Source organism: Stegodyphus dumicola, chromosome 1, assembly GCF_044657685.1.
Source record: "Stegodyphus dumicola isolate Sdum_Otavi_A_Nest chromosome 1, ASM4465768v1".
Taxonomy (NCBI): Eukaryota; Metazoa; Arthropoda; class Arachnida; order Araneae; family Eresidae; genus Stegodyphus; species Stegodyphus dumicola.
Genome location: NC_140768.1, coordinates 83,007,401 through 83,030,797, shown reverse-complemented (window position 1 = coordinate 83,030,797; position 23,397 = coordinate 83,007,401). Strand labels below are relative to the sequence as shown.

Sequence of the window (23,397 nt, the reverse complement as noted above, 5' to 3'; positions counted from 1 at the left end):
GAAGGAGTTGCACTCCTATCGGAATACATCCTAGGAATATTTGATGAAAGTTACCATGTCGAGAAAATTACTTTCTAAGATAACAATCTTTACCACTTTTTACTATGAAACGTGCTGAGAAGGTATTTTAGTGGCTGGTCAACCAGGTAGGCAAAATTCCCGATGCTTTAAATTAGATTGTGGCTTTCCTAGGTATGATATATTTTAGACACGTTAGTTAGTAATTTCTTTCCCAACTTTCCTTGCTTTTCAAATTTTGGTGCATGGTTAAATTTCATTCAGAGCTCAGTTTGTTTCGAATATTCTTATGCAAAAATGAAGTATGTTTCTAAAAGGTTTTTGGCCTTGCATCCCAAACAGGAGTTGCATGATTAAACTAAATTTGATAGAAAACGAGTGTAGACTTAATTTGGTATCATCTCCTAAGCTTATACCAGTTTTGACTCTTCATTGAAAAACACATATAAGTATTGTACGTATCTCGTTAGTCACATAAATTTTAAATACAATATATAAATGTATATAAATGTAAATTATTCGTGTAAGATGCTACCTAGAAGTTTTAGTATTTCGGTGCAGTGCAAGATGGTGGTGCCGTAATTGAGAAGCGCTCAAAAGTGTTATTTATTGTAGTTCGAAAGTGTCACTTGCCTAGTAGCGATGAAAAGTGCAAAATTGCCTTTTGTAGGGCTGATCATTATTTTCTACCTTTAATCATTCATTAAGTAATTATTCATTAATTCTTTAATCATTCATAGGGTAGTCTGGAGCCTAACACCATTTCTGACGTGTATTGAAGTTATAATTAATGCTATGAAAAGTCTATAAGATATTTACAAGACTTTTACTAACATATAAAATTTAATTAATTCTCTTTATCGAGAATAAATTAATTTCACCATTCTAAATCTACTCTACTGCATAATTGTTCCTTAATTTTTATTTCCTTATTTCCTCTGACTATTTGCAAAAACATTTAGATTTTATGCTTCAGACTTTTAGGCACTCCTTTACCGCTTGCTGTGTTTTCGCTTGTGTAATTTGCCGTCCTGCCTAATTTTATTAAATGCGTGTATATATTCACACTTAAAGTGTATTATATTATTTTGTAATATGTTATAGTTCATATTGCTATATAATATATAAAGTGAATATTTTACTCAAATTACGTATATATATATATATATATATGAAATATTAAATAACTGATGAATCAAAGAATTTTGTTATAAAAATATTTAATTTTATGTTGTATTTCTTACTCATACAGATGGATATACCATACCAGCTGGCACAAACTGCATGATCTTCACTTATATGTTACACAGAGATGCAGAAGTATATCCTAACCCAGAAAAATTTGATCCTGATCGCTTTCTGCCAGAAAATGCTGTGGGACGGCATCCGTACGCTTATGTACCATTTTCAGCTGGTCCAAGAAATTGTATAGGTCGGTATATCCCAGTTGTACTAATTGTAGTACAATCTTCGGAACATTTGTTTTTAAGTTATATTCTAAGGTTTCTGAAAAGCTTGAAACATAATGATTCGTTTTTAAAAAGTACGTTTGTCTTAAAAGGAGAAGTAAAAAATTTACTGTTAGTGTTTTATATGAACAGAGAAAATGAAAAAAATGAAAACTTCTGAGAGCGATCTCAAATTTATGTATTTAAAATGAGAAATTTTCTTCGAACTCTCAATTTTTATAAAAAAAATGGGTGACAAATGCTACTACCATCTGAAATATAATGTAACACAGATTATATTGTTGTATAGCTAAGTAATGAACTATTAACCTCTTCGCCATCCGTAATGCGTCTAGCGCGTTCAAGTGAAACTTCTGCAGGGCGGCCGTAACGCGCTTCAAGCGTTCTTCTACATTTTAAAACTTTTAAACGTTTAAAACACTTTCTAAATGTTTACTTGTTTGAGTTTTTATTTTTGTTTGTTCTAAAACCTCCTAGAGGGCAGTACTAATCAGGCATTCTATTTCTAATTGAATTTCCCTTCCGGTTTCATGAATATTTGCGCCATTTTGCATAAGATACAAGACAGTGAAAGATCTTCAACATCTACTCAGCAGAAAATGAGAAAAAATGAGGTTGTGAATTGAAAAGACGAGAAGGATATACGTTTGATGAGTACAGTCCATAATAACTCTATGATTAAAGTTGAAGCACGGAAAATAACTTTAAAAAACCAATAATTAAAAAAGATTACAACAACAAAATTGGGAGGAGTGGACCGCCTGGATCAGATGATATCAAATTAATCCTGCTATTAGAAATAAGCAGAGATATTATTACTTTTCCATTATGCTTTATTTCCTTATAATTTTACTTAGTAGTCATTTACATTCATCCACTACGAAAGTTATGTATGGAAACTTATGCATGTACAGAGAAAACAACATTACACGCTGAGAAAAACAAAGGGTCGCTGGGAAGAAATTTTCGCGGACAGAAGAGGACAGCGAAAGGGTTAATTGTTCATAATACATTGTAATCAGACTCAAAGGTAAACAGCAAGTTTTTTTTTTTTTTTTTTTTTTTTTTTTTTTTTTTTTTTTTTGATAGTTCACCAGAGCAGTAGAAGAAGCCTTCGAAATTTCACGGTTCTATCTTTCGACTTTACGGTAGTGAAAATGTATTATGCATTAATACCAAAAAGAGTAATTCAAGCACAGTAATTCGGATTTAGTACAGAATTTTTTTTGCCATAATGAAAAATAATAAAAATCAGGAAAAAATTATAATCAAAACTTTAATGTTATGACTCAGAGTTTTTGGTATGCGTGTCCAGATGCAATTGTTAAAACTTTCATTCGGGTTTTGAGTTTTTCTATGAATGCATTTCGACAGTAGTTTTTTTTCTTTCCAGAGAGACTTATAAACACACTTTTAACAGCTAATAAAACAGGTTCTGGCAAATAATGTTTATGAATATGCTTTTTACCAGCTGAAATGCTTTATTGTGGCCACACCAGACATCTGTCCGTTCTAAACTAGTGGACTTGCTAGTTTATATTTTGTAAAAAAATATTTCGGTCTCTCAAAATTTCGAAACCTACACAAATTATATATTTTTAGAATCTTCTCAGTCTACTTTATTTTTTCGCCCAAAATTTAAAATATGAAAATTTCTATGTTATATGTCACTTAAATAATTTATGAGATTCAACAGCACTTCAGCCGTGTATCTTTATAATGATTATTCCTCTGACCATACTCTTCCATATTTTCAATATGATATTCAATAAATTAAATAAAATATTAATTTAATTTTTATAAAATATGTTTCGTGGTGAATGATATTTTCATGTTTTAACGTGATTCATATCTTCTGAACGCATTTTATATTAAAAAAACACTAAATATTGCGTGCTTGGAACATTAGCTAGGACTCGATGTAATGATTTTTGAGTTTACTTTATGTTGATTAAAACGTAATATTATAGAAATGGACGTGTAATCCAAATTAAGAGTTCCACAGCTTGGATTTAAAAACTTCTGATTTGTGTAAAGCTTGTCTAAATTGTTTGACAGAAATATTTAACTGTAAATGATTTGGGAAATTTGATACCAAAATAATGTTAACGTAATCGGAACAGCTTTATAGAATTTCATAAATTTAGTACTAAGAATGAATACTTAAGTTCAGTTTGTATCAACTATAGGTAAATAATTATATAAAATTGTAAAATTCTTAAAATAATGATTTTACTTTAAAATTAGTAAAACAGTTATAGTGGAGCAATTGTTTGAGGCAATTTCTGCTTATTAACTATTTCAAATTTAACTCTTACTTTCCAAATGTTACTTAAAAGCTACGATGTGAGTTAACACTTACTGATATGTGAACTAAATAATGAAAGCATGCAAACACAAATAGATAAATATATTCTACCTTACCGTTTGTGAAGGACAGATTAAAATATATTACAAAATAAAATTTCCTGTCGTCTGGTAAATGAAGTGAAACAATCTGACATTTGACCGTGTCTTTATTTGCAGAGCTAAGAACTTTCTAATCAAGATGGGGTCGCTAACTAAACTCTAGATCAAATCTAAGCTTACCAGCCAAGCTATCTTAAATCTCTAATTCCATCTCAAAAGCGGCTTTTCGCTAATAGGGAAGCTTAGCGGTTAATATCCAAACTTTGATACAATATATACTTAAAAGGTTACAAATTCTTTCTTGAATTTATAATAAACTGCTTCCCACTCAAATCTGTATAATTCTCTGGAATAAGCGAGTCCGAGAAAAAACGACGCATCGAGATGTAAATTAAATATTTTGGTCAGTTAAACTTAATTGTAATTCCACAATGTAACGAAACAATTCTTTAAATGTTTAAATAAACATAACATAAAATTGAGTAGTAAAAAAATAATAAGCAGGAGTTCTTTCCGAAAATTTTAAAGCTAATTTAAAAGAAATTGTTGTATTTTTTTCAGAAAAATAGCTCAAGGAAAAGTCTTTGTGTTCTCAAAATTTTAGTTAATCCAACCAGCATATAAACATTTTTGGTGCCAGAGTATGTGTTTTTTATTTATTTACTAAATTAGGACGATTATGCTCATTTCAAAATAAATCCTCACTCATTCTTTACAGGCCAAAGATTCGCCATGATGGAACAGAAGGTGGTTCTTGCACATGTTTTGATGAATTATGAAGTCAAGTCCCTCGTCCCAAGAGACCAGCTTCATCTAACAGCCGAAATGGTCCTCAGGTCGCGCAATGGAATTATTATGCAGATAACTCCTAGAAGTAGATGAATGGAGAAAAAGAAGAGAATTACACTCAGGATGTTATTTAATTTCCCAAACTATGGACTACCTCGTGAGGAACACATTTAGACACTGTAATTGGTGTACAGTCTCCATATAAACTTTTTACCGTCAGTCTTGGTCGTGTGAATGTTATACTTTTTTACGCAGTTAATGTAATCAGCTTTGTAAAAATACAAGATACCACACGATGAATATGGTGAACTGATATAAATTAATTAGACAATCAGTGTCCTGAATAAAAGGCAACTATTGCTAACGCTGACTTAATTATGTGGACGCGTAATGTATGTCTTGAAATTGTGAGCGTGTGTCTTAATCTTTGTGCCTTAAACTTGTCAGTACATGTCGAACTCGTTCCTGTGTCTTGAACTTATCAGCATGTGTTTGGAAAGTCATATTGACAAATGTTGAAACCTATGATAATATCTGAAACGTACTGAGAGCTACACAAGAAGAATCCAGTTATTAGCACATTCAACAACTCAAATTACGAAAGAAATAATCCACTCAAAATATTACTGTCGCAGAAAACATAGCATCCAAATATCAGCGCATTCAAAGCAATTTTTCCTTAAGGTGTCGATTTGCAAAGCTCAGATAATGCAAACTGGTAACAGTTATTTGGTGTATGAATGTTAAATGAATTGGCTCTGAATATCACATGTACATTATTATTCACCTAAATCTATGAATAATATGCCAGCATAACGTTAGCAAGCAAATGAACTTACTTGTAATCATTTCTTTTGTTGACAGGAATATTATTCCCATATGCAAGCAAACAAAATTGAAAAACGTTTTCACTTATTTTAAATAAATTTATCTGCATTATGCCTTGTCCAAACATAATATTATTTCTGATTAAATTAGCTTCAATACAATGTTTTCTGTTTAATATACTTCAACTAATTTTATTTTGTGTAATTAATACAAATTAGCATATTTTATTATATAGCTGAGTATAAAGCTTCTTTCCTTTATCATCAATGATGTCTACTGATTTATAGCATTTCATGATAAGTATTTACTCCATATTTACTCTTCCGCAATTTACAATACTCATTGTAGAAATAAATAAGATATATATACATATATATATTAATATAATAATAATAGCAAGCTTTTATTAACCTGCTATTTACAACAATCAATCACATTAACTGGACTGTTGTAGACATAAATTACATTAAAGTCTCAATCAAGACTTATCAGTTGTTATGTATGTCTGTAAAGCTTAAATGTTCTATTTTCAAGTTTTCTTCCTTTATAAGTGGTGATGTAACACGTATATTGAAATATTAATTAAATTCAATTTAAATGTAATATTTATAAAAGTTCAAAAGTGCAGTTAATTAATATTAGTGCAATACTATTATGTTACATTACGCTGCTTTTACCACAGAGCAAATTTAATAGTCTTTCTTAAAGCAACTACTCATTTTAATAGTGCATACTTTATGTATTTTTACATACTTTATGTCTTACAAGCAAAAGGGTTCGAATCCCGACGAATAGGCTGGCTGTATGGGCATTTCCGTGATTTTACCCATGAGTAGCATGTATACGAGCCAGTTTCCCTTAGAAAGTCCTTCCAGGAGGCTTACCATCTTAATTAATTTAAGACTTGATATTTAAATTGAAGTTGGAATCATTTCAACGTCTCAAGAGGGTAATACTTTGTCAAAGAATTTTATTTCCTTTTTAATGAGCCCTTAGAAAATATCCTGCTAGTCAATACACAGATCTTCTTCTGTATATTTTATAGCTTTGGAAGAACAATATAAGCAATATTTGGTAACATTACATATTTTCAAGTAAAACTACGTGATAAATATGTAATTATTCCATACACTTCATTTCTGTATTAGGACCTTTTTATTTTTTTATTAAACTATATTAACATAAATTATAACACACAGTCACAAAATGCAAGTAAATTATGACATAAATTCACAAAATATAGATTTCAAGCCTCTTTTTAGTACCATATAATAATAAAATCTAACTATATTGTTTGAGATACAGCTACAGTATCTCAAAAATATAAATATTTAAGTTAATGATGTCTAATATTCCCGGAATTAAAGTATTAGGAACTAAGGTGCTTAATCACCTGAAAATATCATTTACCAAAAAAATATTAATTTACAGAAATTTCTAATACACAGATACTTTGAGCTAGAAAAAATGTAATATTTTCTGACAAATATGTAATTTCAGTAATAGTTTTAGCTATGTTATTATTGTACTAGTTATAATTTGTATTACTTAATTTTGTATCAATTTTATATATTTATACATTATGGAAACTCCACTTCTTTACATTAAACTTAAAACTTTATTTTTATGGCATACCTAAGCTTTTTTTTAATACACATAACGAGCTCTTTTGGAATTATTTTATCATATATTAAAAAGTATTATCAGAGTTCAAATTCACAATTTGAAATTACGTATTTAAAGAAATCAAATACACAGACTTCATGTACTAACAAGTAACTGATCCGTTAATCTAATAATTAGCCATAGATTTATGATTTTGAAAATCATTTAAAAATAAATAATATTTCAATATTTTTACAAGCAAACTAAGAAAAATTTTTTTTTTCAATAGAACGCACCAGTTAATTTTTATGTACCTTTGTTTGAGCAGGCGTGTTAAAAAGCATATACATTTGATTAAATTTAGGAAGAGACTTTTAAGGTCTTTCACATAAAATCTTCAGTGTCCCTCATTTACATAATACATTTTCATATATTTTTATGAATTAATGAACAGAAGATATTTATAGTGTATAAATTATTTCTGATTTGTTTCATAATATTTATTATTAGTTTTCAATCCTAAGATATATTTAAAGATGTTATTTCAGGAAAGAAGAGCTCAATAATTTTTATTTTTATTTGACATAATATGAAACTGTGATAAGCTGTAATTAAAATATGCTTTGAAAAATTTATCAGAGTGTGATTTTAATATCTTTCGTGTATAATTAATTATACATTATGAAATTCCACTGTTTAAGTGTACAGACATTTTACCTACTATTGCTAAATATCATGTACTCATTTTTCTGCACTCTGTGCATTTATATTGAAATAAGCTATATATTAATAAAAAATAGGTATACCGTCATACTGTATAGAGTATATTAATCTATATAACTGGTATTTACATTCATTCATACTGACAATTATATGTATTTCCTTTGAGTTGTACATGGAGCATACGTATTTAACTGCTTATCTGTAGCACTTGATGAGAACATTAATGAAAGAAATATGCATAACCCCTGAAGGGATTTAGTTATGTTGTTGTAATTTCTCTAATAAAATTTTTCATGAAATAACATTTTCATGCTTGTTTATTTTTAATTGGTTAATTTCTTTACACCTAAGAAAACGTTTAAATTAGAAGTAATGAAAATGAAAATGTTTAATTACAATGTAATAATTTTTACTTAATAATATTATAGATGGACTTCACTCTTTTCATTTACGTTATTAATTTCTAAACGATCATTCAGACTTCCCTCTCATAAAGATTTAATATATTTGTACATTATAATTTATAGAAACAATACATTCCGTTCCAATTTTACAAGGAAATTGTTCTTACAGTTTTAATAAGAAAAGGAATAGAAAATTTCTATTCTGTATGATTTCTTTTGATTTAGATAGATGACATACTTTTAAGTATCTAAATTTGAATTTAATAATGAAATAATTGTTCCTGCACAAGAAAAACTGTTAGTCTTTACCAGGGCTTAATTTCTAAAATTAGAAGTGCCGGAGCCCTATGAAAAACCGTCAGCAAAGAGGAACAAAAGTAAATAAATAAATAAAATGACTATTAAAAATCATTAATAATTTAAAAATTAAATAGTTAATTATTATTTAATTAATTTTAATAATTATTATTTGTCAATTATTACCTTATTAACGATTATTACTTAATTAAAAAAATAATTAATTGTTATTATTAAAAGAATTAAATAATTAAAGATAAACGTAACTAAATAATTAAATTAAAATTAAATAAAATGTAAAGAGATAAATTAAAATTTAATAAACGATTTGTAATATAATTTTATTGCAAAAAATAAAATTTTCGATATCTAAATAATTAAATTAAAATTAAATAAAATGTAAAGAGATAAACTAAAATTTAATAAGCGATTTGTAATATAATTTTATTGCAAAAAATAAAATTTTCGAGATCAAATTTCTACTGAAATTGTTTGGAGCCTTCTGATTTAGGGCTCCGGTGCGCTCCGGCTAGAATTATGATTTATCCTAAAAACTAAGAAGTACCGGAGCCGGGCTCCTGCGCAATTTAAGCTCTGGTCTTTACAGTTGCCATTCATACTCAAATTTTTTACAATAACTTTGATTTTGATAGTGTATTAAATGCACATTGTTTAACTAAAATCAGATGTGCTCTCATCTGTGAAAAATCAGAACATTTTAAATAATAACTAAAATCATATTATGCATCACATTAGGAATGATTGCAGAAAAAAAGGCCAAAGCATGATCTGAAAGATTGTTTAATTTCCATAAAGTAATCACTAGTAAAATTTTTAAATTGCTGGAAATTATGTGAAACATTTGTTTGAAATACTTTCTAAGCTCATTTTTCTCACACAGTGAAATAATTCAAAAACTTATTTAAGCTCTAAATACAATGCCCGACATATGAAGCTTCTGCCGTATGAATATGCAAATTTCGGGGAATACGTAGCGGAACAAGTCATGCAGATGATGTAAGATGCAGGTTGATCTCGTGACTGTCGCGCGAGATAAAAAGGGAAAAAAAAACGGAGACAAAAAAATTATACCATTATTGAATATAGATTTTTTACTACTGCAAATTATTATTTTCTTACATCATGGACACCTTTGTTTAAAATATAGTAATTCACCCGACGCACGATAGATGGCGGCACCTCTTTGACAAAACGTTAACTCAATTTCTCTGCACTTTCCACTGCATTTTACTTTTATTTTTTAGGCAGTTAGAAGCTGTTTGATATATGAAAGTAAAAACCTTTGGACTGCAGGCTTTCGAAGGAAGCTACGATCTACCTACCAAATTATATCTTCGATTAATAGCTAAGCCCAGAGATTCTCAACGTCCCGGTTACTGCAACACACATGAGTGGGCGTTTAGCCATGGTGTAGACAACATGTGCCTTGGACCAGATGACAGTGAAGCACCGTGCTACAGATGAATCGAAATTCAGACTGAACCCTGTTCTCGACGTATCTGTGCCTGGAGAAAACCTGCAACCCGATATCATCCTTCTCTCTTCAGAGAAAAGGATCATTACTATGATGGACGTGAAAAGGTTTCGGCAGGTTTTATGTATGTTCTGTTTGGCAGGCTATGTGACTGCTATGAGGTACAGAGAGGAGATCTTAGAGCCCTATGTTTGATTTTTTATCGGTGCAGTTGGCCCAGAATTTCTGTTAATGGACGACAACGCTCATGCACGTAAGAGTCAGATGACCGTCGCTTACCTAATAAGTGAGGGTATCCGCTGGATGGATTGGCCAGCCAGATCTCCTGACTTTAAGCATATAGAGCAGTGGTGCGCAAACTAGGGGTCGCGACCCCTGTGGGGGTCGCCAGAAGTTTTTTGGGGGTAGCCAAATTTTTATGAAATGCATTATGCCTGCATGCTGCATACCAGTGTTCGCATGAAGTTGTAGCATGTAGCAGTTGGCCTGCAATTGTTTTAGTTTATCCTCGAGTTTTATCATGTGACGTTGTGTAATTATGATTTTTTATGTTTTTATCGGGTTTTTCTACTCTTTGTTATCAGTTATGTACTAACATTAGAGAAAGATCTCTGTTAATTTTATTGAATTTCTCGAAAAAAAAAAAATGATAAAATTTTATATATTATTTGTTTTAGTTTAAATAACTTAACATCTATCTTCATAATGGATAAATGCGAAATACGTACACCAGGTACATCTTCAGCTAACAAACGAACAAATACTGATGAGGACTCGCAAAATACTGAACTAAATGCCCAATCTAAAAAAATAAGAAAATACAATGAGGAATTTATTAAGTATGGTGTTGTTGATTATGGAGAACGCTCGATATATGTCATTTGCAACGAAAAATTAGCAAATGAGAGCATGAAACCAGCTAAATTAAAAAGGCACCTGGAAACTAAACATAAAGAACTTCAAAATAAACATGCCGATTTTTTTCAAAGACGAACTAAAAATCTGAAAATTCAAAGTGCACATTTAAGGAAATTTTCAATAATACCTCAGAAAGCATTACGAGCTTCTTTAGAAGTTTTTTATCTAATAGGAAAAACAATGAAACCCCTATACAATTGGAGAATCCCTTATCCTTCTTGCAGCAACTAAGATGACATCAATTATGCATGGCGATAAATATAGAAATGAACTAAAAACAATACCATTATCAAGAGATACCGTGTCTCGGCGGATTTCCGAAATGTCACGAAATATCGAGTCAGAAGTCATAAAACGCATACAAAATTCATCTGTATTTGCTTTACAACTGGACGAGACTACCGATATTACTAAAATGTCACAACTAATTATTTACGTTAGGTTTATTTTTAATGAAGATATAACAGAAACGTTTTTATGTTGCAAACGTTTGGAAGGAAAAACAACTTGAGAAAAAATATTCGAAGTAATAAATGAATATTTTGAAACAAAGTTCCTTACCTGGGCAAGGCAAACTGTGTTGCGGTTTGTACTGATGGTGCTGCAGCATTAGCAGGTTCGAATAAAGGGCTCAGAGGCTTAATTCAGAAGGTGGCGCCTCATATGGTATTTAATCACTGTATGATTCATCGGCAAGCACTTGTTGCAAAAGATATGATGAAGAGTTGCACAACGTATTACAAGACGCTGTTAGTTCAATTAACTACATTAAATGCAACAGCCACAACAGCCGTCTCTTTTCAATACCTTGCAATCAGAAGGGCTCAACGTATGAGAGATTACTATTACACACCGAAATCAGATGGCTTTCACGTGGGAAAATACTACGACGGATATTTGATTTGAGAAATGAAGTGTACATGTTTTTAATCGAAAAGAAACATAGATTGGCAAGTTATTATATCAATGAAGTTTGGCTAGGGAAGCTGAGCTATTTAGTTGATATTTTATTTTTGAAAAACTTAACGACTTAAATTTGAGCTTGCAGGGTGAGAATTCAACTATCATAACTTCAGCCAGTAAAATTCAAGCTTTTAAGAATAAGCTTAGTCTCTGGTAAATTGAGCTGAATAAAAACAGCACCTACATGTTCCCTTGCTTTAACGATTTGATCAAGAAAAATAATCTAGATATATTTACATTTAAAAACATCATTTCCAATCACATTGAAAAGTTAAAGAAAAATTTTTCGAGGATTTTCCTGAAAACGATCTTGGTTGGATTCGTGATCCATTTTCCTTTGACATGCGCAGTTCAGCTCTTCAAATTAGTGAGAAAGAGCAGTTGATAGATCTAATTAGTGATTATACTCTTCGAAATCAATTTAAGACTCAGCCTTGCCAAAAATTTTGGCTATCCGTGGAAAAACAATATCCCGTTTTATGCAAGAATGCGATCAGAGTGTTAATACAATTTGCATCAACGTATTTATGTGAAACTGGATTTAGCAAACTAGTTTCAATAAAAACTAAATACCGATCGCGTTTAGACCCTGAAGATGATATGCGAATTGCAGTTAGCAACATACATCCAAACATCGATGAGATAATTAGAAACTTGCAGCCACATACGTCTCATTAAAGGGCAATTTGCTGATTTTTGTGTTATACAAAAAGTATTTTCTTAAAATTATAAATAAAATTAATATGAGTCAGATATGATGATATTTTTATTCAATGAAACGAAAGAAATGCGGGGAATATACATCGTATTTGTGAACATTTATCTCTAATGGTAGCCAAAAATTTTCTCTCTACAAAAGGGGTCGCAGTCGAAAAAGGTTTGCGCACCACTGATATAGAGCATGCTTGGGATGCTTTTGGGAGGGCGATTTTATCTCGGCATCTCCCTCCGAGAACTATTCCGGAATTGAAAACTGCATTGTTGCAAGAATGGGATTAACTGCCACAGACTTCAAAATAAGACTCCCACACTGCCTCCCGTCTAGTCTGCCGGAACACTGCGTGACTGGTTTGGTTGTGAGAAGGGAGCATACCCCATGTTCGAATCATTTTTTTGTTCGCTATTACAACGTGGGTTTTGAACTACCCTGCACTATGAGGTTTATTGATAATCATGCGAACATAAAATGACTTTTGAACGGTACATCTTTTTCTATGTTGTAAATGTATATTCACACCAGTTTTAACTGAAATCTCTCCACTAGTTTTTTAGAAATTCTACAAAATGTGTCAAGTCTCTTAATTTTGCATGCGAGTGTATATGTAGTACCAGATTTCATAAGACATAGCGCACAGTAGAAAGCTGTGAGACCTGGATTCGCCCCCCCTAGGTGTTCTCCATCAAAACTGGAGAGGGGAGTTAGTGCAGTAAAAGTATACCTATACAACCAATGGTGAAATTCCGGTGTCCCGCCCACCATTCCTTTCCTATCATCTTTTTATTTTATTTTCTCGCTGATATGATGAGAAAAAGTATATTTTAAAGACATTTTAAAATTGTTTATTCGTTCATTGCTGTAGTTATATTTTGCCTTAAAATATTACAAAGAATAAACAATTAATAATATTTTTCCTTCTTTGTCTTTCTTCCTAAAAATAAAATCCCTTTTCCTACTTCCTTTTTGAACAGAAAAATGTACAAAATGGGCGTTTTGTAAAGAAAAATTTTGCGATTACTTGCATACAGATTACGCACATAGCACACCTCAAATTATTGTCAATTCTAGTACGATTACTAAAAATTAAAAAATGAACATCATGTTAGAAATAAGAAATCAGGAAACTGAATTCGTGCACACTGGAGGTGAGTTCAAAATTTCTGCATATTTAAATAAAGCATCGGTGTGTATTTAATTGTTTTATATTTTATGCTAAGAAAAAAGAGCGAGGAAAATAGAACTGTTGAATTTATATACTATCAATATTCATGTTCTGATTATTTTTATTTTATTAAAATGTTGATAAGTAGATGTAGGCAGTCGTTGCATGATTTTAAATGTCAGTTGGTTCGCATAATAAGACGACAGGTATGATTTTTCAGATAAAAATTCAGCAAAAGTCGGAAAGCTCATCTCTAAGTCTAGTGTCAGTTTGACCTTCAAATCTAGTTACATATTAACTAGTGTAGATATAACTATTACTTATTTACTTGCCGCGAGCTGAGTTGCTGTACCGCCTGTTATATGACTATCAGTATTTGTACTCAATTGGTGGTGCATTTTATTGTCGCTAGGCCGAGCCAAAAATTGCTATAGAATATTAAAATGTGGTGTGGAATTAATAAAGTTACTTCGGAAGATGGGTATTTGTGACCTGTGGTTATTTAAGAGACCTTTTCAAGACTTTGACTGTGCTGAATGAGAATTTTAGCAATGTTTTAAGCATTATTATTCTGAGTTTACAGAGAATGTTTACTTTAGAAGTCAGTGTTAACTTGTATACAAGAAGTTGTTCTGATGCATTATACTGAACCAAATCAACTGGGTTAGACGAACGGAAATGTAAGTATAAATCCTCATCCATTCAAAAAAATATGAGTTGCAGCATTGCAGGATAAAAGAGAATTTTTTAGAGCCAACAGTTCCTCTTTCTCAGTTCTTCCAACTTTAAAACATGCGCACGTGACGTTTTGGCCAAATAAGTGAGGAAATTTCACTTTCTTTCCCAGTTGTGATAAAAATTCTCAAGTAATCACGAGAGAACTTCCTCCTCAACTGTGTTCTTGCTTTGCTACATAACAATTCTTCATTCCCCCCCTACGTAACAAAATACGTTAGGGAAAAAAAAACTACTGCTCATCCTGCTAAGTTTACAACGCAAGTCCCGAAAAATCTGAAATTTTTAAAATGCGCAAGACATAAAAAGCTGCACATGTACATTAATCATTTTCCCTGAATTATAGAAGAAACTTACATGGCGACGTTTTAGAATCGCCACAGAACGGATAGAGTGTTACTCAAAAATATACAAATCAGGTATGTTAAATATGACTAAAGATCCTGAATAATATGTAGTAAAACCAATAGACTCTCCTGATCTTGTAGATCAGTGCAGTCGTTTCATGAACATTTACGACTAGTTTATAAGAACTCATATTATGCTCTGCCAAAAATTATCAGCAGAGTTAAAAACAAATACTGATGCATTAAAATTTTTGTGTATTCAACTTCGAAACTAATATAACTTTGAAGCATCACAAACTGGAAATATAAAAAAGTATTTAACACCATATAATAGCTGGATAAAGGATATAGTAGGAATTCGTTTCCAATAAACCACCGTTGTTCAGAAAATTGAAGAACAGACGTTAAGAAATAAAGACATTTGATGATGTGATTCCTGGCGGTCTTGCATCTCTGTTGCAACCTGTCAATGTAGCGCGCTTCATAAGACTTTCTTTGATGATGTCCACATACAAAATGGTCAAAAGCGGTACAAACCTAAAAGGTAGAGATATTGCATCGATCGCCGATTAAGTAGAATCAGCGGGGTCAGTTTCGAATGGAAACGATCATCATACCTTTCGCAACAAATATATACCATCAAAAATGTTATGGACAGAAACTGAAGACCGACGTTATCTACGAGGTTAATGACGATTTTTTTAAAGTGGAGAATGTTGACATTTACCTGCGTTTCCTTCTTGAAAATATATACCAGAATTTAGAGAAAGCTACCAGTCGGATACCGATTTAGAGAAATTTGATTTAAATCTATTAGGATTAAATAAAATATCTTTTTTTTTCAAATATTTATTCTACATTATCATTTCTGGAATCGAATTACATTGTAAAACATTTTTAACTCGCACATAAGTGGAATCTGACTCATCTGTAGCGAAAACTTCTAGGCTGATGCATGGAAACATACAATATTTGCTGTACCTGGCCTGGAGCAAGGTTTTATTTTGCTATATGACTACTGAATGTAAATTTGCCCAATCCACAGAAAACACTCCATTAATTTCATTCCTTGCAATCAGAAAGTAAATTAGTTCACTTAGAGAATCACAAATAGTGATATAAATTTATGATATAACACAAGGACTTAACGCAAAAAGTTAATTATGTCTTGACTCTTGTAATGAATAATAAATTTACAAGGAGCTTGTCTTTCCTGAGAATGTATCGAAATGAGAAAACAAAGTCAAGGTTACAATTTCAATAGATGATTAAAGCAATACATTTAAAAAGCAATAGTGTGACAATAAATGCCGCGTGACATGCCATGTATTCTGCACACAAACACAGACATGTGATTTGTTCTGTCGAATTGCTACAAAAACAATGGTATCAGCGGTTTATTTTATATTATGCCATTCATTCAATAGAGTCTTCATATTTAATCATTGCTATTTTAAACTTATTTTGCAACAGGTAATTTAAACGAATTATTATTTCTCCTTATAGTGCTTTCGTTATATTTAAATAGTTTATGTTGCAATTTTCTGAAATCTAAGACATTTGGTTTATGAGATAAATGCGTAAAATTAGGAGATGGAAAATAAGTTTTTGGAAAATGCGAACTAGATTAACATAACAAAATTTCAAGTCAAAAAGAAGCAAGTACCTGCTTTAAATATTACAACTAAAATAATTAATAAGTATTTATATTTTATAATAAAATGAGTTACACAGATGAAAATGAAAGAAAATTATGAAAGATTTATATTAAAACTAGCTTTAATAGGAAATTATATACCTTTCGTTAGTGTTCATAATCCAAAATCATGAAGTAAGAACCGCCCCTAGAAGCGAATTATGATAAAATATTTACCGTGTTTAAAGCTGGAAACCAGTCACCGAACAAGCTGTAAATTATTCGTATAATTATCATACATTTTCTAGGAAATATCTTGAACAAGATAAATCTTGCAGGAAACAGGCAAAGACCACAGTTACTCATCGATGTTGAATATAACATGTCTCAATTATAATAAAACCATAAATTGAAGAAGAAGGTTCTAATTAGCCTTCAAAACTATAGTCGAACGAATGTATGCAAGTTACATTAATTCTTGTTGTTATTATCATAAAATCTTTAATATAACATACCACACTCAGAATGTTATAATACATTAAATTCTTGATTAGAAGTTAGTTACTGCTACCATATCTTAAAAAATCTCTACCAAACTGTTGTAACAGTTTGATAGAAATTTTTATGATGAATATATTTACTTCGTTATACTGACAAAAGTCAAAGGACCTTCTGTTCCTATTTATAAAATACTAGCAAAATCAGTTTCAGTAAAAAAAGAGAGGTGTTAGGCTGATTGATTAAGAAAAGCAACTCGAGGGCTATCTACCTATGGGGGGTGTTTTCGTGAAGGAATTTTTAAAGGGAAAATAACTCGTGTCCATGTTACACATGGGGAAATCCCTGATAACAAACTAAATAGCCATGTTCACAAGTGAAACTAACAGTGTTCAGAGACTTTACGCTTGCCGGTGGTGGGCCGTACAAAAGATTACAAACTAAAACGTCCCGTATCAGGTGAGTTTAGAAAGAAACAGATCCAAAGGTACTATCACAAGTGAGAGCTAAATTTGCTACATTTGATTTATATGATCTCAAACGCCAATGCGTTCAAGCGCAGGTTAGACTTCATTATGCTATAGTTTCGTAGCCTCCGTTCTGTTAGCTATGATGGTAATCTCAACTTGAAAAGAAAATTTCTTAGAATCCACCAGAGTTACAAACAGAGTAAGCTTTCGACTGCGGGTTGATTCTTCCCAAGCCAAGAAATAAGAACAGGAAACCAAAAATACTTTGATTGGTCTTGGTAGTATTTTTCCTGCGTGTTCCTAGTTCGTAGTTGGATTTCCGTGGTTCTGTTTCTAGAAACAGTTTGCTGATTTTTCACGAGTTTCACTCCAAGAAGGTGAATAATCTATACAGTAGCGCTTCAGGTAAAATCTGGAGGACAATAATTTGAAATCAACTAGATTATGCAAAGATGAGTTTTTCCCTTAACAGTCGCCGACAAGTAGCGAGGAGAGATAAAGAACTAAAATCATTCTACCTAAGTACCATTGTTCCGTTGTGTGTCTATACAGCTAGCAACTGATGTCTTGTTGGATTCGACTACATAAAATATTCCTAAATATTCTGCTAAAAAAACTAATAGTCTATGATTTCAGTTCGCTAAATAATAAAAATCAACTAAAATTTCTGATTTCGATAATATTAATCATACATTTATGGAATAATATAACACAGAATAAATTGAAAATTAAGAACATTTTAATGTTTCCATACACTGCTGAGATGGAGGAAATCGAATATGGTATAAATGCAATTTTTATCAATTTCTATGCTATAATTCGTAAATGAGCAAAATGTGTGGAAAAGTTAATTCTGAAGTGCGAACCGTAAGAATCTTGCCAAACGTCTGGTAACAACATTGCAGCGAAAACTGTTCTTTTCGACGGTTCGCATTGTGGCTCAGTGGTTAAGACGTCGTATATGGAAAAAGTTTTGAAAGAGTTGTAAACCCACCAAAACCAAGTCCTTTCCAAATTGATTTTCCAATCAAAATCAAGTTGATTTTTGTTTAAATTTCCCTCCTGTTAATTTATTTCTTTTATGTTCCAATTATTGTAGAAATGTCTCCATTCTCTAGAGTTCAAGTCTGGAATATTTCAACTCATTCATTAAGTGTATATAAGTGGTTACTTATTCAGTTCGAATAATAAAGTATTCAGCTGAAACTTTTGAATACTTTACACAGTCTTTATTTGTCTTAACACGATCAATTAATCTTTGGTGAAGACGCCTGGTATTTGTAAATAATTTTTTTTTTTTTTTTGATTCTTTCAGTTTGTTTTGGGAGCTCAGTATTTGTTATCCTTTAGGTATTTTGTGAACAGAATTTTTCTCATTCTACTCCTGATCATTACTATCACCTTCATCGTTTATATCATCAGTATTTGAATCCATGTCACTAAATAAATTTATATCATCTCCCGATTTGCTTTCCTTATCTTCCATTTGTTTTGGACAACTGATCAGCTGTCAGCTCTCTGCAGCTTTTGATTTAAAAACCATATCTGTTCAGGAATATATTTCAACAAAGGACATATTTCTTTGCTTAATTAATTAATTAATTTGCTTATTTTTTGTCTCACCAATAGCTACGTCATTAAAGCTGTCGTTGCAAAGTGGTGAAGCACAAAATCGGTATAGGTAACAGCTCGTCAATGAAGCAAAGGTCGTTTCGTGTATCAGCTACTGAGAGACATGTGATTGAAAAAGAAGTTCAGAGAAAGCTAAACGAAGACTTGATAAAACCATCAGACAATCCATGATTATATCCAGTCGTGCTAGTTAAGAATAAATATGGTAAATGACGTTTTTGTATCGATTATAGAAGATTTAACAAAGTGGCCAAAAATGACATCTATCCGTTACCTTGCATCGATGATGCTTTGAACTGCCTGGCTGGTGCAAAGTTTTTCTCTATGATGGATCTGCCAGGCTACTAGTAAACAGATGTTGATGATAAAGACAAAGAAAATAGAGCCTTCGTGACACCGGATGATCTCTATTAATTTACAGGTATGCCATTTGGATTATGCAATATCCCAGCGACATTCGAATGAATGATGGACAGGGTACTAAGAGGTTTCATTTGGAATATTTGTGTTTGATATCTAGATATATTGTGCATACACCTAAGTTCTAAGATCACCACTAACCCTTGAGGAAAGTTCTGAAATGTATCTAATCAGGGCTGACGTTAAATTAAAAGACATTCGGAAAAAAGAAATTGACTATACTAGGATACTTAGTCGTTCAACATGGAATCAATCCCAATCCACAAAATATAGAGATTATAACAATGTTTAGTGTTCCAGAATATATCACCGATGATGAAAATTTATGGGTCTGGGCTACTATTAAGAACGGTTTATCGGAAACTTCTGTGATGTCGCAAATTCCTGCATTACTTGTTCAAGAAAGATACAAAATTTTCTTACAGCACGCTACAAAAGGAATTTTTTGAAACGCTCAACATAATACTGACTATTGACTCTGTTGGGGACATTTTATTCTCGAATTTTTGATTAACGAACTCAAAGATTTCAAAGCGAGCACTGGCAACATTGTAAGAAACAATATATTTTTATCTCAAGCTCACAAGACTGTCTATCGGAAATTTTAAAGATATGATGTTTTTAAATATTTTTAGTACAAAGGGACATTAATCCAAATGCCATCGAAACCTGTATGTATGTATAAATGAAACAAAACGCCCCTTTGGATGTAACATACGGACTGAAAGCTTTCAGATTATTTTTTAAAATTTATTTTTGTTGCTGTATTTTTTTTTTTCCTTACTTGATGCCTCCTGTACTCTAAGCGGTTATAGGTAGATTTAACTGGCATTAGTTAGGTAGATTAAACCGGCATTTCATTCTATAATTTTATAGTAGTTTTTTAATATATAATACAATTTTCTTGAGGACATCTCTTGCTCAGCAAACAGTCTTAGGTGTGTTTTACTATATCAAATTAGCTTACAATCAATAAGATACGTATTACACATACTTTATTTTTAAGGAAATTTGAAAAAAATTAAATTAGATTTATCGAAAGCAGTAAAATACTTCTCATATTTAAGAGAAATAATTCATATTAAACATTGCGAGAGAATTTTTAAAAAATGATAAACTTTTAGAATGATTTGTGGTACTTTCTTTAGCACATTTAGTAATTTTCGTTCTCCGCGTTATATATTTAAGTTGCAGCCAGGATAAAATATATTCCCTATATTTTTCAACTTTTCAACTTCACCCTGCACATTGTTCTACGATATATTCTTTACATATATAAGTCATTACCTCAGTTTTAATAAATGTACGTTTAAAAACGTTCTTTAACTAGAAAGCCTTCAAATAAGATTTAACTTCATATTGATTTTGAACAAGATTTGAAAGTGAGAAGAGGAAGGAATTACCTGAAGGATTGAGCTTTATACAGTTATGAAGAGAAGAACAGATAGTAGAGTATATGGAAAATTCACAAGAAAGTGGGAGCTATGATTGAGGGATTAGGCTATTTTTGAATTAATGTAAAATTAAATTATTTACACATTAGTTATTAATATAACAAGCCAACTATAATACGTAATTTTATAAAATGAAAAGGAATTTTAAAAATTTTAATTTTTTAAAGACAACCTTTAAATAGTCAGAATTATTTGAATTATTCATATTGAAAAAATTAAATTTTAAACTTTTAAGAGTTTTTAACACTTTATATCAAAAGTTTCACTGCAGTTTCCTCTTTTGCCGTTTCCATTCAATATTATTAAAAAGGAACTTAATTACATCATTATCACATTAAAGATAAAATTGACGAACTTACATACGAAGACGGAATTTTTGTGCAAATGCTTCACAGAGGTCCGGCCATTTTTATAAAAATATAAAAAGTGCCTATAGAAACTTTCTTCCCTCGCTTAAAACTCTCTTTCTAAGCCATAAAAATCAGATACTGTTTATGTGCTCAGAAAAATAAAAACCACGCTACTTAGTAACATTTTAATACTTATCAAGAGAGCAAGCGTTTTATGAAAATATTTATTTCTGAATGCTTTTATGTAAAAAAAAATATTTATTTCCATTAGGTAGTTTCATTGTCATTTATTAATATCAATTATTTGCGAATATCTAGTAAAATATTCGATTAATTCGCATTCCTCAAATATCATCTGTAAAATTTAGGAGTAAAAATTACAGTCTGGATAATTACAAAGATGTAGGTAGCTAGAAATGATAACTCCTTATCAAATAACAATACTCAGCACAGAAACGAAGCTATAAGTGAAAGAAAAATGCTCATGCGAATGATTTTTTTTTTTTTTTTCAAGTCAAAATCGCAAATAAGAAACAATAAACGTAAAAAGATTTTATAAAAGTTGACAACTATATTTAATTTTCTTACAAGATAGGTGCAAAGAAAGGTTTTTTAACTTTATGGTCAAGAAACTGTAAAAAATTCCTGAAAGGGAAACAGGATTCTTGTCAAAGTCCCTGAACAAATTACTCTTATTTCCAGCCAAGGCTACTTGATAAAGGTTATAAACCTCAGAATCATAGCTTTAAGGCAAAAGATAGACGAAAAAACTAGTTTCACTCCAAGGTTAGAAATTAAAAACTCGGTTCATTTCAAACTTTTTAAAGCAGTGAAGATCATATTTCATAGATAAATTGTTCTTAAATCAGTTTTCAAGGCACAGTGTTTTGCAGATTTATTTTATGGAATATAATAATTCTGATGTAATGGAATTGTGAAAAATTAACATTTAGGTAAAATCGAAAGGAACTGAAATAAGTTAATCATAACTTTTCTTAAACTCAAATCAGAAAAAATTAGTTGAAAAGAAAATTAATTTGGGAATTTAATCTAGATGAAAAAGGTACAAAAGAAAACCGCCCATCTCTTATTGCCACTCGGGGGCGATACAGCCCCCTAGAGGACCAATGGAGTAAACAAAAAGGCATATTTTTATTTATGTTAATGAAGAAGTAAAGCAAATGCATTTTTAATAGCATATCAGCAAAAAAATAGAAAAACAGATTATTAATTTTAAGAATATTATCGCAAAGTTCAAATTTGCACAGAATCCAAAATTTATTTTTTTATGATTCCAAATTAAAAGAAGCACTAATTGTTGTTTCTCGCAAACTTAACAACAAATGACTGCATTTAATCATAAATTAAGCCTTTCAGAAGGTTAGTTCCAATAAACACAATAAAGTATTTTGGACATTGCTTACTATCAGATTCAAAACACGAATGTGAGGAATTATGAAAAGATATTAAATTAAAATTATCTTAGTAATTTACGAAGAATTTTATTAGTATGTAGAGACATTAGGATTTTTTTCGAAACCAGAGAGATTAAAAATTAGCAACGCCTTCGCCGGGAATCAAACCACGGACCTCTGGAATACGCGCCCAGGGTGCAGACCACCACACCGCGAAGGCGTGCGAAGAAGGTGGAAGAAATACTTTATATACTCCCCCCTTTTAAAAGGCGACTGGACTTTTTAGGGGACCCAGTCGCCAAATCCTGGGTGTGAAGAATCACATCCAACACCCTTTTTTGTTCGGGCGCCACTATAAAGACATTAGAGTTTTTTTTTCGAAGACAGAGAGATGAAAAATTAGCAACGCCTTCGCCGGGAATCGAGCCACGGACCTCATGAATACCGGCCCTTGATTCGAAAAGTAGAATATTTATTCGAAGAATAAAAGTTGATTAGAAACTAAGACGAGAGAATCTGTCATAATAACTAAGCAAATTAAAAGGGGAAAAGGACTATACTTCAAATTGTTGTTAATTGTCCAGAATTTCGGCACAAAGCACAGCATTATAAGTGCTAGAGATCAAATTTCGGGCAACTGTT

General features: G+C 31.1%; 1 protein-coding gene and 1 long non-coding RNA gene across 7 annotated transcripts in view; one reads left to right on the top strand and one right to left on the bottom strand.

Annotated features, from left to right (window-relative positions):
• The window catches only part of LOC118184289 (cytochrome P450 4c3-like), a 162,302-nt gene extending 154,157 nt beyond the window's left edge, over positions 1–8,145 (top strand). For both annotated transcript variants that reach the window (XM_035353940.2, XM_035353941.2), the window contains exons 10-11: positions 1,271–1,450; positions 4,615–8,145. In XM_035353940.2, coding sequence (XP_035209831.2) covers positions 1,271–1,450; positions 4,615–4,778 — 344 coding nt within the window. In that variant the 3' untranslated portion in view covers positions 4,779–8,145. The remainder of the gene's footprint in view (positions 1–1,270; positions 1,451–4,614) is intronic.
• Positions 1–23,397, bottom strand: part of LOC118184290 (uncharacterized) — a 207,732-nt gene that overhangs the window by 114,199 nt on the left and 70,136 nt on the right. Inside the window, exon 1 of one of the 5 annotated variants that reach the window (XR_015041230.1) lies at positions 11,517–11,560. The exons of the other annotated variants lie outside the window; for them this stretch is intronic. This is a non-coding gene — a long non-coding RNA (uncharacterized LOC118184290). Of the gene's footprint in view, positions 1–11,516; positions 11,561–23,397 lie in introns of those variants that run through there. 5 annotated transcript variants of the gene reach the window in all.